Source organism: Calidris pugnax, unplaced genomic scaffold (genome assembly GCF_001431845.1).
Source record: "Calidris pugnax isolate Ruff unplaced genomic scaffold, ASM143184v1 scaffold8, whole genome shotgun sequence".
In the NCBI taxonomy this organism is placed as follows: domain Eukaryota; kingdom Metazoa; phylum Chordata; class Aves; order Charadriiformes; family Scolopacidae; genus Calidris; species Calidris pugnax.
In genome coordinates this window covers 19,688,562-19,703,489 of record NW_015090830.1, presented here as the reverse complement: position 1 = coordinate 19,703,489, position 14,928 = coordinate 19,688,562, and the positions used below count along the sequence as shown (strand labels likewise).

Sequence of the window (14,928 nt, the reverse complement as noted above, 5' to 3'; positions counted from 1 at the left end):
CCCGCCGGCCGGCCCCGCTCGCGCTGCCTGCCCGCCCGCTCGGCTCAGCTCGCTCGCGGCCGAGCCGCCGCACCCCTCCCCCCCGCTCGCGGGCCGACCAACCACACAGCGCCCGCCCGGGAGGCCGCGCGTCACTAAGGCGCGCGGGCTGCGTCACTAGAGCGGGGACTTCCCGGCGGCCCCCGCGCTTCTGGGCACCGCCCGCTCGAGGCAAGCCAGGCCAGGCCAGGCCGCCCCGTTCCCGTCCGGGGCCCTCCAAGGGCGGGAAGGGGGAATCCACGCCCGGGGAACGGACAAGCGAGCGAGGCTCGGTGCGGGCTGGAAGACCGGGAGCGAAGGTTTGTGAGGGAGTGACGGCGCTGGTGGGGACGGGCTCCTCCGCCTTCTCCTCGCGGAGCTCCGCCGAGCCCGGGGGCACGACTTACCTACCCTGTACCGGGCGTAACGAGAACCCCCTCCGACCCCCCGCCAGGGACGGGGGTTCCCTTGTGTCTGCCGGGGAGGAGCAGGGTAGGGGAAGGCGGCGCGGGAGGCCCGCGGAAGCACCGGGAACGACCGCCTGTGAGTTTGCCATCCCTCGGTCTGGGCGGATGGGGAACAGGTTGGGAAAAAAAAGCTTCCACACAGCTGTTTCTTCCTCAAAGAGGAAGTGCGTTTCTGTGACATTTTTTAAATGTAAAATATTTAAGTTTCTTTCATTTTTTTCTTCCAATTCTAATAAATGTAAAGTTGAGAAAAGTCTGTGGCTCTACATCTTACGTAGAGCATTGATCTGCCCCTGGGAGTGATGGAGCAGAGCACAAAATCACAACCACCTACCCCGTGTAGAAGTCACTACAAACGTGCAGCCTAAAAAAACCCAGAATGTACTAAAAAAATTACTGATACAGAATGAGACACAATACTTAACCGAGAGAGAGCTGTGATGTGGAACCTCTTCCACCAAAAATGAAAGCACCTGTCACAGCGCACATCTGAAGAAAGAGTATATCAAACCCAGCAGTTTGGGGGAACTCAAACCAGGAAGGATGATTCCGAAAGCCTGAAGAAACGTCAACCAGTAGTAATGGTGGAGAAGGAACTGCTTTTAGAAGGAATTGTACTGGGTAGTGTTGTACTGCCCAGTATTTGTTTCATAGTGGTTTTTTTAACCTCATTGGTATCTTCCCAGTCCTCCTCCATGACTTGCTCCTCCATTTCTTAGTCCTGCTTTCATGGTTATGTAAAGGAGATATAAATTTCTAAAGTCCCAGCAGAGTAGAATTGCTTTCCAGATATTTCTCCTAATGAACTGCACTTTCAGCACTCTAGCATCTCTTCCTCTTCTCCTACCCTACCCCCATAAATACATTTTATGTGCTGTGGGATGACTTGCAGTGATAGATGATCCCCTCCAGGACATGGAACACATGGGTTGAGAAGTCACCTGCAAGAACTGCCTCATCTCATGTAAGCTGCTGGTGTGTTACATCTGTAGATCAGTTTTAGGCTGAGGCTCTATTTCTACAACATGATTATCAAAAAAGGTCTACTACAATATAATCATCAAAATACAAGAAAAATATTATTTTAGCCTGGATTTGTAACTTTGTCGAGGAAACAGTTATCGTGCTAAATTTCACCTTGGGGGAAGGGAAGGCAGGGCATTATGTATTTCCGTTATGGGAAGAGCAAGACAGAGATACAGACCGTGCCCGTTGGTAACAGACATCCATCAGTCATAACGCTGACTTCTGAAACAGTACTTGTGGGGGGAACTGATAAAATCACTCCTGCACTGGACATACAAGAACTGGGCAAATTTGAAACAAGATTCCCTCTTTTTGATGCATGCTAAGTATATCAACACTCTAAACACGATTTTCTCTTCAACACGTGTGAAAGGCAGCTACACTATGTTTGCTCTGTAAATTCAAGTGCTGCTTTATTTACTTATTTTACTTCCATTTTACTTATTTAGAACAATTTCCATATGGTGACATGCCTTTAATAACACTCATGACTCAGAAAATACTTGTCAATGTAGTCAAACAATGTCTATTGACATGAGTCACTGAAGTTAAATAAATGTTATTAAGAATGAGACAAAACAAAAGGCAAATATATATATATCCAGCAGAATGATAGGGATCATCACCATTTGATCAATCTTCCCTGTGAGTTATATCTGCAAGTTACTTTGAGGTAGCGCTAGAAAGAAGCTGTTGGTCCAAGAGCATCCCTGCAAAAAGAAACATTCACGGCTTAAGTACCATTTAATCTTTTTGTACCTTCTTAAGTACTCTCTACCCTTTTTTGGCCCGTTTCTTTCTCCCTGTTCACTGACTGCAGGATTAGTAGCCCCTCAAACCATCCTACTAAAGCCATTCTGTTCAGAGGTGATAGAAAACAAAACCACTACTCTTCTTGGAGAAATTAGCAGGTTTTGAGTAAAGGCACTATCTATTGCACCTAGGTGCAATGAAGAGTTTCTAAAACCTATATTAGATATTCTTGTAAAAAACCAAACTTCATCAAGCTTAAAAAAAATAAAAACCAAAACACTACTATATTTCAGCTGGGCAAAATGGAGACAAAACAACTGGAAGAAGTGAAATACTGCAGTGCTGAAAAACTTGCTTCTAAGATTTTTTTATTATTTACTGGTTTGGTTTTTTTAAATGCTCCCACTGCCATCAGACCTTTGTAGAACTGATAGCAGGCAGCTGTACGATGTGTTTGGGTCTTTGCATAAGCTACCTAATGCAGGCTGGTAGTTCAAGTTTACTCAGTAAAAAGCCTCAGCAATGCATTCTCTAACAGTTCTGATGCATTCATTTTCTCCTGTGTTTGGCATTTGTGGGCAACACACCAATACAGGAAGAAATTCTGCATTCAGTATCCCTTCACAGTAAAGAACGTGCACAGCACACACCAGCTTAATCCCACGTATACACTCCTAACTGGAAAGAGGAATTGGCTAGTAAGGCTCAGGAGACAGAAAAAGAGGTCGGAGAGCTATTTTAGAACAAAGTCACATGGGCTGCAACCAACACACTCTCTTCCTCCCCTCATTTTTCTTGTATATTGACTGGAAGAAAACACACCCCCAACATTTCTCAGGTTTGGAGAACGAATGGCCCAAACAACCTCTTCCATTGCATTACATAAACAGTGCTTTCACTATATAAGCACCTTACAGCTCGAAACAGAATGTGCATGTATGTCTGAAAACAGCCTCTAATGCAGAACATAAAGACCTTGTTAATAGGTAGAGTTTGCGTAACTGGGGTGGATACAGACTGGCATTTTTGAGGTTTATGTACTGTGGTGATAGTGTCAGACTAAGCGACATCACACAGCTACACAGCCCCCTCATTACACAGTTCACACACAGATCAACCCCCCAAATGCCAAAAATCAGCACAGATACTCCATAATATTTCTGCTGAGCCACCACACATCCTTAGCATCATGTTTTTAACTGTTAACACAAAGTGGCAGCAAGTAATTTGTGGAAACCTTTAAGTATGGTGTTAGGTAAGCCACTTTAAAGCAGGATAACACACAGGCACGGACCTGGAAGCTGTCTTGCTGCTTGTGGTGATGGTACTTACTAGATACAAAATCCTTAGCTCAGCAGCCGTTTGTACTACCAAGCTCAAGCACCACAGCTACACACTCTGACTGAAGTGGCATCAAATCCCATAGAGTTTTGAAGCTTTAACACTCCCATCCAAATTCAAAAGGCCTGCATCTAGTATCTTGAGTTTCCTCCCTACTGCAGTCCCCTGCAACAATTCTACACACGCACACAAGTGCCTCCTTTCCCACCCAGGTCCTCTTTGCTTATTCCACCTTCTGCCACATTCTCATTGATCTCCCCATCATCACCCTCCAAAGACTTAATAGTTCATGCAAGGGCAACACCCAAGAAATCCAGGTTTCCAATACCCTGCAACTACCTCTCGTCAAAGCAGGGAAACAGTTCCTAAAACTACAATGCTACTCCCCCTGCCTAGATCAGTTCTGTTGGGTTTTTGTTTGGTTTTGCTTTCTCTTTCCTCCTACACATACATGTTCACAAAACTGAGAAAGTATTAACTTCCTATAGTACTCCAAAAGCTTTTTCTGTTTTAGAACATCTGCATTTCATGGGTGAGACCTTGAGAATACTCCTAGCTGAAGGGGGAGATTGAGGTCAGCAGCTAGTCAGTGCTGCACCATCTCTCCACAATACAGTACTTGTCTTAAATTTAAGAACATCATATAGATTATGACCACCACTTTAATTACATTGTCATAAAAAAAAGCCAGAGACCTTTACTCCTATCTGTCATCATAGCAATTATGGTTTAGACTGCCCCCAGAACACACATGGCAGTAGCAAAATGTTCTGACTAGCTTTAACAGCTTCCACAGCTATTAGCTGTGATAATTTCTGCTATTTCTTTTTCTTGGAAGAGTATTCTTCTGTTTCCAGCCTAATTTATTTTATTGTTATGTACATGAAGTAGTAAGCCCTTTTGCATACACATAGGCTTAAGTAGTCCCTAAGACTGAAAAATACTTCATACCCTTCCAGGACAAGAGCAGTTTAGAGGAAGTCACTCAGAAGTTGCTATCTTAAAGCAAAACTTTCCTCATTGCTATTTCCTATGATCTCCTTTGACTTCAACACTGAGAACTGTTATCCTACTAAAATTTTATAACCTCATCACCACAAAACACCTGAGCATGGAAACTGAACAAATTACAAAGATGTTTAAGATAGTAACAACTCTTCAACTGAATTTCAACCTAGGAGAGGTTCTTGTTCCTGTGGGGTTATTTTCCCTCCTTTAAACCAGAAAGTTATTTTCTCCAAGGGTTTTTAGGTTTAATCACACGTATTATGTCACACCAGTTTCTTTGCTGTGAAGTGTCAGTTGAGAAGGGCAGGAATAAAATTGCCAGTAGGGATAAGCCTTAGTCTTTGGAATGTTTGCAGCTATGGCAGATGAAAGTTTGCCCTTCTGTATGTTTAAAATAACATCTATTATGTCTCAGCAATTCTAGCTGACTTTGCAGATGACAGCAGTACAGTTAGCACCAGCAGACTGCAGGAGAAAGAGTGGGCCCAGGTGTTCCCATAGCAAACCATGGGAGTCTTTCCTAAATGCACAGGTAATCTAAGAAAGCATGCCAAGAGCTTGTAAAGGGTTACCTAGGTCACTTGGAAATCCACAAGAGCTAGTTTTTGCTACTGTCCTGATGCCCATACCGAAGACAGAAATACCCCTGCTGCCTCCAGCTAAATTCCACAAGCCAGAAGAGAATGTGCTTCACATATGTAAGTAAAATCCCTTGCTGGCAGGTTTGCAGAAACAAAATTTTATTTACACAGGCAAGTCTATCTTTAGACCCCATTGAACTCTTTACATTTCTAGAATATTTACATGATTTCAAGATGCTTCAAGAGTGATGATCAAAAAAAAGATTACAGAAACTGTCAAAAGCATAGCAAAAAAACCCAACCTATCATTGTGCTTTAAAACTTATGATCTAGAGTAATGTAGAAGAAATGTAATTTTAGCACCTTGGTCATAACGGTCATGCTATATAAGACACTTAAATAGCAGGGGGGATGTCAGAAGTGACCGTATCCAGAGGTTGCCAGTGACAATTCATGAGGGAATCATAGAGTTCTTCACTTGTCTCCATAAATTGTCTGTTCATTTCATCAACATCGAAGTAAAGCTGTGGATCTGAAAATAAAAGCCTGGTAAGTACAAGTGTCAGATCTTGGTAGGCACACACACAAACACCTGCCATAAATGTCTAATAAAATTGTTTAGCTGAAATTAATATGTTTAATAGTAAATGTAGTAAGATGTTTATTCACCTAGAATTAAGAAACTTGACAAGTCCAGCTTCTTGACCAATTTGTGTATTAGAATGTTAGGACTATATTCATATTTCAAGATAAAGACCAGGTTTGAGGATAATTAACCATTAAACTTAGCCAGATTCCATTTAATTCATTTCTACTACAATGTGTGTTACACAGGACAATGTTTCTGAATACTAACACAAGATGCAAGTAACTGTCTGCAAACCTTCCAGGCCAAACAATTCAGTTTTGTATCAAATCTTTAAGTACAAGTTGAATCCTCCTTTTTGGACCAGCAACATAAGATTTACTTCAGGATGTGGAAAATGACGCTTTCACTTATTAATGACTTTAACACAGAATATGTTTAGCAGAATCAATACAAAGATATGACAATTTCTGTATTACACAATCGCTACTGTGAAGCGTTGTCAGTGTCCCATTCTACTCGACATGATGTACAATATCAGGTTTAAAATGCAACCTCATCTCAGCTATAACCCACAGAAAATCCCACTGTATCAGCTGAATTTCCAAGACAACCTTCATCCAATAGTCACTGGCTTGTATTGGTAAGGGCACAAGTATGGCTAAATTCAAGTTGCAGTAATAGAATCATCATTACCTTCAGTTATTAGGTCATCATTGATTTCAGTCATAGCTGCAGTTTCCTTTAAAAAAAAAAAAGTATAAATTTAATCACAGTACATCTCAGAAAGCATCACAAATCCAAAATAGTTTTGTAGTCCCAAATCATTTTCCAGTCCCACAACTACAAGACTAGACAGGGGATTTTTGTGTTTGTTGGGGAGCATTTATTTGTTGGTTCTGCCAGGTTTTTTCAGTTGTTTTTTGTTGTGTTTGTCTGTTTTGTTTTAATCAGAAAACCATAATACAGCTCAGGTTCGAAGAGACTTATGGTTGTAATTGATAAATTGGACGGTTTAAGATAAGACCATCTTACACTAATTCTTTAATTTGCTTGAAGCAAAGTACATCAGAAAAACAGGAAGAGAAGGAGCCTACACAATTACACTGTCAGAACTGTAATTTGGCATAAATGAACAAGTAATGGTGTCTGTAATTCTATAGAGGCATTACTTAAGCACTTAAATCAAATATACCTCTGAATGAAGCCTACTATCCTAACCTCCACACTAAGCTGAAAGCACAATTTCAGTTTTGGGACTTCTTTTTGCTCTGACTTACAGAATTCATACAACTTATTCGTGATTTTTTTTTTCTTCAAATGAAGTGCATAGCATCTTTACCTCAAACACAGCTGGGGCCATAACAGCATCTCCTAAAGAGCAGTCTCCAACAGCTTGCATGCTATCATAGGGAGTATAGGAGCTGTAGTTGTAGTCAGCATAGGGATCATAACCCCACTGTGAGTAGTAGTTCTGATAATCTTGGTAATAATCATTATAGTTGTATGACTGGTACCGCTGGAACTCTGCTTTAAGTCTGAAACATGAAAAGTTATATACAGTTAGAATCTGAAAACAATAAACTGTAAACCCAATTCTCAAGTTAAACGGTTTGCCATCTTATGCATTTCAAAGTTTAAAAGGAAGCTTTTCTGAGTAGTTGCCTAAGCAACAAGTCAAAACCACAGCACACGATCTCATGTTTATACAGAAGCAAATGCTCTCCCTTTTGCCCATACCAGAAGTAATTATTAAATGGATTATTACATGGATTAACTCAAGCCATGACACTTATCTGTACTCATTTTGAGTGGTTTTAGCATCTGTATATGCAAGCTGCTGATGTATCTTTGTGCTCTGCTTAAACTAATTTACTAAGACCAGAGACATTTATCAAGCACAGCTGCTTTAAAGATGCATTCAGTCTCAACTGGCCCTTCTATCTTTTGTTCGGTTTATATTAAACCTTACTTCCAGAAGCAAGGGGATGAAGTCAGATCATCTGGTTTAGAACAGCATCTGACACTACCTGCCAGTTTGCCATCTACCTCCACTTGCTCTATTTTCAGTCCACGACACATTCAACAGTCAGACTATAGCTGTCAGATGAAGTCAGCACTGCCATTATCCAGTATGAAGCCAAATCAGTAGGAAAATGACAAAACTCATTGGTTCTTAAGACCAAAGGGCCAGCTGCTGTTTTCACTACTTTCCCTCTCCTGAGTAGATTTTCTCAGGGACAACTTCACACTATAGACGAGTCAATGCACAAATGTTGTCTGTACTAGAACACAAGTACACTACATTAAATACATTCAGATAACTCAACTGCACCCTTATAAAAAAAATCCTCTATGCTTAGATATTTCTTCACTGATTATGTAAAGGGAGAGCTCCTGTGTTTGCAGAGTCCAATTTTTCTGCATCTCCAATTCATTACAGAAGAGTCAGCTCTAGGCTTTTTTTGCCAAGAACACAAACTAAAGGAGCTCAGAAATAGAGGTTCCAATAGAAATGACTGTGACAAACTACTCTCATGGCTGGATATTTTGACGCTAGGAAAGCTTAGTACCCAGCCATTCAGAAACAGATACAGATTACTGGTATATATTTTAATACCTACATTTCATTTGTTTCATTACTATAAAGCTACACATACATTCTAATTAATAGGTATTGTCTTGCTACTGTAGTAAACAAATGACCAGATAATGTCTCAAAGCCTTCTGCTTTCAACTTCTCTCCTACATACATCTCTGTAGGAAAGAAAAGTCTGAGAATATTGTTGACATTCTTCAGGATAGCAGAAGTGAAGAAACCTGTTTTTGTGACCTCTTCTTGTTTTCAAAATAGAGCAGTGCTCTCTCGGGTAAGAGCATTTCCCTTCTAAAGCAAAGGGGCAACATCTGCAGAATTACCAAAGGTAAAGAGAAGCTGTTATTTTTACTATTTCATTGAACATACAAGCTAACCTCATGAATATACTGAAATTGTTTTATATAAAGTTCTATTTTTTCTGTATCCTGGATTAAAGGTTATGAAATTTGGTATTAAAGTTCAGAAACTTGAATTGCCCTAAGTAACTGAAGGAGCTGAGCCAGCAGAGTAAAAAACCCTCTCAAAACCAATCAATTTTAAATTGCTTGCTGCCCCACTATCTTGAAAAGCAAAGAAAAGGATTCTAAGCAAACTGTTCCAGTAACATCTCCTTTGATTTTTCCTCCCCTATATTCTGTATTTTTCCACTTACAAATTCCTTCCTCTGACAGCCTACTGTAAAACTAGCAATGTGCTACCTTGCCTGAACTAGAGGGAAAGGTCTGGAAGAAGAGCTCCCTAACACAAACCCCCTTGTTGTCCCTTCTACCTTCTTCAGGCCCAAACCTGGAAGATATTTATGAATGCATTCAGCTTGGCTACTGTAAGAATTAAGGTTTGTTACAACAGCAACTAAGCCCAAGTTACACAATCTGGTTAGACTCAAGAGTTGGGTTCCCCCAGCAATCCTGGAAGAGGTTGATGAATCCAGGGAGTCAAAACATAATGCTTCTATATTTTCAGTTTTGTAGACTGCATCATGTGTACAGCCATCATTAGCAAGGACCACAGACTTTATAAAGGCAGAGCTACGAGAATCTGATTATTTAGAATTACTATATTAATGCACAACTGATTTGTTACCTTTTAGAAATTCCTATGCTCAGCCGGATTCGTTTTCCCCCCAGACCTGGTGCATTCTGGCAGTCTTGCAGTGCCCTCATCTGATCACCTTGCTCACCAAATCTGACAAAGGCATACCCTCTACAATTTTCAAAAGGGAGAAAACAAGTTCTAGTACGCATAACAGTTACAAAGCTAATTAATTCAATTTCTGTCTTCTACAAAACCAGAAGATAGTAGATACTATAGCTTCTATTACCTAAGCAACCTCTCTGGCATGTGCACATGCACATAAGATGCTTTCACTAAATTAAAAACTAGGGCCAGAAGCAAAAAGCTTGTTCTTTGATAGCATTAATTAAGATGCAACTTGCTGAGAGCTAGCAAAATAATACATTTTAACAGCTATCCGCTTAAGTAATCTGATTCCATATTTCTGCATTTACAGCAATTAATTTATCAGTTAGCATTAATCCACTCCTACCACTGTACAGCACTAATATTCTAAGTTTTTCAAATTAGCCTATTACAGCCAGCATTGTTCAAACAGCAGACTCACACATTCCTGCTTGACTCACTGCCTGGCCAGTATAACCTCTGCTAGGCTGTATTTACTCATATTAATAGGTTCTCTCCCAATCATGTAAGATTTGCCAGGCCTTATGCTTTTCTCATGCATGTAAAAAGAATTATTTTGTCTTCAGTACTGCAGATGACTAAGCAGACATGCTGCTCTATGCAAGCACACCACCACATACTTCGGTGCACAGCTCTCCCTTCTCCCACCATCTTAACTTCTTACACAGAAATATGCATGTAGCTAAGTTGAACTTACATTAACCGCTTAAACTAACCAGAAAGCTTTAGAAACACAAGGATTTGTACTGATAAAAAAATAACACTAATCTCTCTCTTCCTGCCTCTGTAGAAATTGCAGAAACAGTTTCAACACAAAATCTTACATATTACTTATGGAAGCAAACATATTGACCATATCACAAACTTTCGCAGTCATTACCTGGAATATCCCAACAGGTCTGTTGCTATTTTGCAGTCAATACATGAGGGGTACCTCTTTAGGAAATAGTCATAGAGCTGGAAATCATCCACTTCTGGAGTAAGTTCCCCAACAAATATTGAATAATCTGGTCTTTAAAAAGAAAAAGGAGAACAATTGTCAAGTTTGAGACTAAGGTAGTTGACTGCAGTATTAAGGTACCTAACATACGTAACATACAAGCACGTTGTTATTACTGGATAAATAAGGAGCTAAAATCTGAATAGAGTTATAACTGTAAAACTCTCCTGAGTAATATACAGAACTGCAAAGCCATCACCCCAGCATAAAGCTCTCACTTTTGCAAAAAAAGCATTTCAAAGACCCACTTTATAAAAAAAACTAAACACTTTTACAAGTTGGTTTTTAAAAGTAGTAATTGTCAGGGGAGAACCGCACAAAAATACCAAGAAAAACTATTAACTCAAGTTCCAGCCATGATTCAAAAGAGCTGTGACTATCTTGCCACCATTTCTCATCAATTATGGGAGAGATGAACTATAAAAAAAACCCTGTTCTATTTGCAATACATTTCTATAAGCAATACTTGGTGTACAGGCATCACATGTGCCATTTCAGGATTTCAAGAGTAAGTGATAGCACTCAGTGGTCACTATCAATTTCAACGGTCAAGGGGTCAGAGCTTCTCCTTTCAAAAGGTCTTTACCTGGCTGAACTACTACTAGGGACAAATTCTATTCTTCCTGGTTTTATTTTGTTCTTTTTCTTCCGTTTCTTCTGTGGTGTTCTCCACCAGCTGTAGGCCTGGAGACATTCTCTTTTTTTCGCCATTAAGTCCTGTTGGGAGAAAAAAAATCACCTTTATAGTATTTAGCCTTATTTACATTCCTCCCTCCCACTCCCCATCACCACAGGTGATTTCCCCATATTCACCTTGCCCTTGAAAGAAGCCTGGGGTCCCATTTCTCCCTCCGCCTCCCATGAGGGAAAGCAGCCTCTGGGGAAAATGCCTGGCAAAAATAACAGAGCCAAAGGATTGTATGAACAGCCATATTCCCCTGACTTGTCAAGCTGGCTAAAGGATTGACAGCTTCCTCCTGGAATTAGGGAAAAAGCAGATAGCCCTTCGATGTTGGCCAATCCTAAATGTTCATTAGCTTCGGGACAGGACTGTGTTCCACTTGAGCTCCAGGACTCAAAAAACTCTGCAGCAGCACAGTCTGAGTGACGAAGAGGCGGGGAAATCATCAATTCTGCCTAGAAGGGATCTCAGCTGTCTATCTCCCCTCACCTAGGAATTCTTCTCTTATGTGAGATGCCTCCCCTCACTACCCAGCTGTGAGTCGCTCTCCCAGGCCAGGAACAACAGGAGGCCGATTAATGGAATGTAAGGAGAAAGCAGACCAGGAACAGGCACTAGCTTGGCTGAGGGAAAACTCAAACCCAGACACAATGCCAGGAAGAGAGAGGCAAAAAGAGTGCCTCTTGGAAAAAAAAAAACAAAACCACACACCACCAAAAACCCGAAAACCACCATGAAAAAAGGAAGTGAGTTAACTAAAAAGAGGAGGAAAACAACAGCCATATTAACACAGGTTGCCTCCCTCACTTAAGATTCTGAAGAACAAGGATGTTCAAAAATAAGAATGGCGTTTTGCAGAATTTTTTACTTACGCAGGCTTTAGTGTTCTTCCTCTAGAACACCTCTACATACATCTTATATAGAGAGTGTTATGTGCAAGGTCCTTCAGAAGAACCCATGCTCAAATAATCCAAATTGCAAAACTTAATGTTACGCCCCAACCTGCTTCAGTTGATACAATTAAGTGTCCAGAGGACAGCCACCAATTACTGCATTACCAGAAGAAATCATAGGACTAAAAGAACACCCAACTCAGAGCAAGCTAGCTATTTCAGCTTTACATTTACTAGGAATTCTGAGTATGGTTCTGGAATCCATTTAGGCACTGCAAGCCTGAATTTCTGACCAAATGATCTTACCTGGCTTGCCATGGCTCAAGCTCCCTTCTGCCTTTCTCAAAGACGGCGGCTGCGCAGGTTGACTTTACTGCACTCCTTCAGCAGAAAAAGATGTAGGGGAGGAACAAGAAAATAAAGAATCTTAACCTTGAGATTAATTACTATCAAAGATGCTCACCACCCTACCTTATGTTTTTAGAATTTTTCATTCAGAACTTAGAAATTTAAGTCCTTACTTGTCACTGCTGAAGCAATAGAGGTTAAAAAAAAAGACACACAGCCAATGGGATTATGATTAGAAGTCATCTTCATTTTCTTAAATTATACTAGTCCACAAAGTTTTCCTACCATCCAAAGCACCAGAAAATTACAGAAATTGTCACCTGTACCTTACCCTTATTTCTGAAATACCTACATGAATAATATAGTAATTAAGAACATCCATGTTCTAAAATAGTTAAAAACAAGGCAACAGAGATGCTTCAATACATTTTGTACAACCCCCCTCGCTTTTCCCATTTTAGCTAAACTAAAAGTTAATTTACTTCTACCACAGATTACACAGCTGTAAACAAGCAGTGGTACTTCGTATTAAGCTAAAGAACAAGAGAAACAGAAGAGGGGGGAGAGCACAGTAAAGGTAAACATGATCCTTCTCTGCACCTTTTCTTGTGTTCTCTCAAAAGAGAGAGAACTCTTTTGTCTCTTCCGTATGCATATTTCACTCACTACCAATGAGATCACAACAACAAATAACCTTTTACCACTATCCGTATGCATATTTCACTCACTACCAATGAGTTCACAACAACAAATAACCTTTTACCACTAAACCAGTGGATACACTTTCCTGAAGAAGTACACACCCCTTTGTTAAATCTCATACCCTTTTTTAAACTTTTTTCCCTAGTCATCCAACCAGCACAAATCAGTGCAGGAAGCAGTTTCTCTTGCAAAATATTTTGCATCTACTTCTATACACAGCTGTTCATTTACCACTGCTGACTTTTCACAGCCAGTGCTGCTCCTTTTATGCAGGCAACCGATTGCTGAAGCTTTAATTCTCATTAACATGCAAGAATTTATTTAATCTTTTGCATACTGGCTGGTCAAATCCAGAGTCACATAATGCAGTATGTAGTGTTTGTAATGCCTTAAAGGCATGCCCACACAAGGGCAAGTTCAGAGCACTACTTCTGAAAAGGGATTAGGGTAACTTAACACAGGATAGCCATATACCATAATTAGAGCATCCATGTACGGCATTATTCAGGGTAACTATGCACTTCATCCCTACACCCATTCTGGAGCCACAGACATAGGCAAGTACAAACATGTGCTTAAATACAGGCATATACCAGAGGGCTTATTAGCATATGCCCTCTTAGTAAACCTAACTGTGCTCATTAGACAGAATTATCAACAACAGTTTTTTCCCCTGTTAAAAGATGGTCATTATTAATAAAAAAAAGCCAATCATTACTTTCCTTAAAAGGAAATTAACTCCTCCATGTTCTGAGCACTGAAATACTAGTTCTTGGGCTTACAAGTGCAGAATTTCTTTTTTTACAAAACTTACCACTCTATTTGTGCGGATTTAACAGAAGATGGCACACACTACGAAGCGGTTTTATTGCAAAAGGCAATCAGAAGGCAAGCAATGCAATTGTTTCTTGATCACAGTTATCAGACTTCTATGTGAAATTGTGTTTTTAGACTCCTTCACTGTCTGATCTTGACTGTTGCCTCTTGATCTTTTCACTAGAAAACAAAAATATTGAAAAAACAGTTAGAGAAGCACACATTAACATCATGGTTTTTTCACATTTGCCTTAAGTGTAGCTACAGTCACAGCTGGCTTATTATTTAAGCAGCGGGGCAGCTTTAACCTCCAGAATTCAAACACCTCCTTAATTGGATTACACGTGCATTTTACCAGCCTGTTTATTCCACTTTTTTTTATTACTATGTTTCTACTGGCAAAAAAAAAATAGTAATAAAAAGGTTGATTAAGCTATTTACAAACAAAATCGCCTGCGAGAACCCAAGCATAAGACAAGCCGTTCCCTTTCTGCATTAATTAACTCCACTCACAGGAGGAGCTGGGTCAGGGCGTCAGGGTGAGGGGGGGAATCTACCGGTACGGTGACCCCCGGCCGAGCCACCCAACGGGCCCTCAAGGCCCGAGCCGCAACCACACGGCGCCGTGACGCATTTTTATTTTTTTTTAGTTTTTTTTTTTTTTATCAGCCACTGGGCACGACGGGAAGAACCACGGCGCCCGACGAGAAGTGCGCCCCGCCCGGCCGCGGCCCTTCGCGGCGGCCGCCGAGGCCCCGCTTCCCGTTTATTGTGCTACGCGATAAGGCGGATAAGGGTGGAAAAAAAAAAAAATATATAAATAAATAAAAGAATCCAACGATGAAATAAAACCAGGCCGCAGGCGCCTTGAAGGCCTCACAGCGCTCCGCCGCCGGCCGAAGCGCCCC

At 40.7% G+C, this 14,928-nt stretch overlaps 1 protein-coding gene across 9 annotated transcripts in view; it reads right to left on the bottom strand.

Annotated features, from left to right (window-relative positions):
• Positions 1-1,898: 1,898 nt before the first annotated feature.
• Positions 1,899-14,928, bottom strand: part of LOC106887386 (chromosome unknown open reading frame, human C6orf52) — a 13,659-nt gene continuing 629 nt past the window's right edge. For 3 of the 9 annotated variants that reach the window (XM_014940862.1, XM_014940860.1, XM_014940861.1), the window contains exons 2-10: positions 14,019-14,200; positions 12,461-12,535; positions 11,393-11,469; positions 11,166-11,296; positions 10,460-10,591; positions 9,463-9,582; positions 7,123-7,318; positions 6,477-6,522; positions 5,337-5,726 (exon numbers count right to left, since the gene is read on the bottom strand). In XM_014940862.1, coding sequence (XP_014796348.1) covers positions 5,590-5,726; positions 6,477-6,522; positions 7,123-7,318; positions 9,463-9,582; positions 10,460-10,591; positions 11,166-11,296; positions 11,393-11,422 — 792 coding nt within the window. In that variant the 5' untranslated portion in view covers positions 11,423-11,469; positions 12,461-12,535; positions 14,019-14,200 and the 3' untranslated portion in view covers positions 5,337-5,589. Of the gene's footprint in view, positions 2,222-5,336; positions 5,727-6,476; positions 6,523-7,122; positions 7,319-9,462; positions 9,583-10,459; positions 10,592-11,165; positions 11,297-11,392; positions 11,470-12,460; positions 12,536-14,018; positions 14,201-14,533; positions 14,846-14,928 lie in introns of those variants that run through there. The other 6 variants (XM_014940863.1, XM_014940867.1, XM_014940858.1 and 3 more) reach the window with 6 other exon arrangements.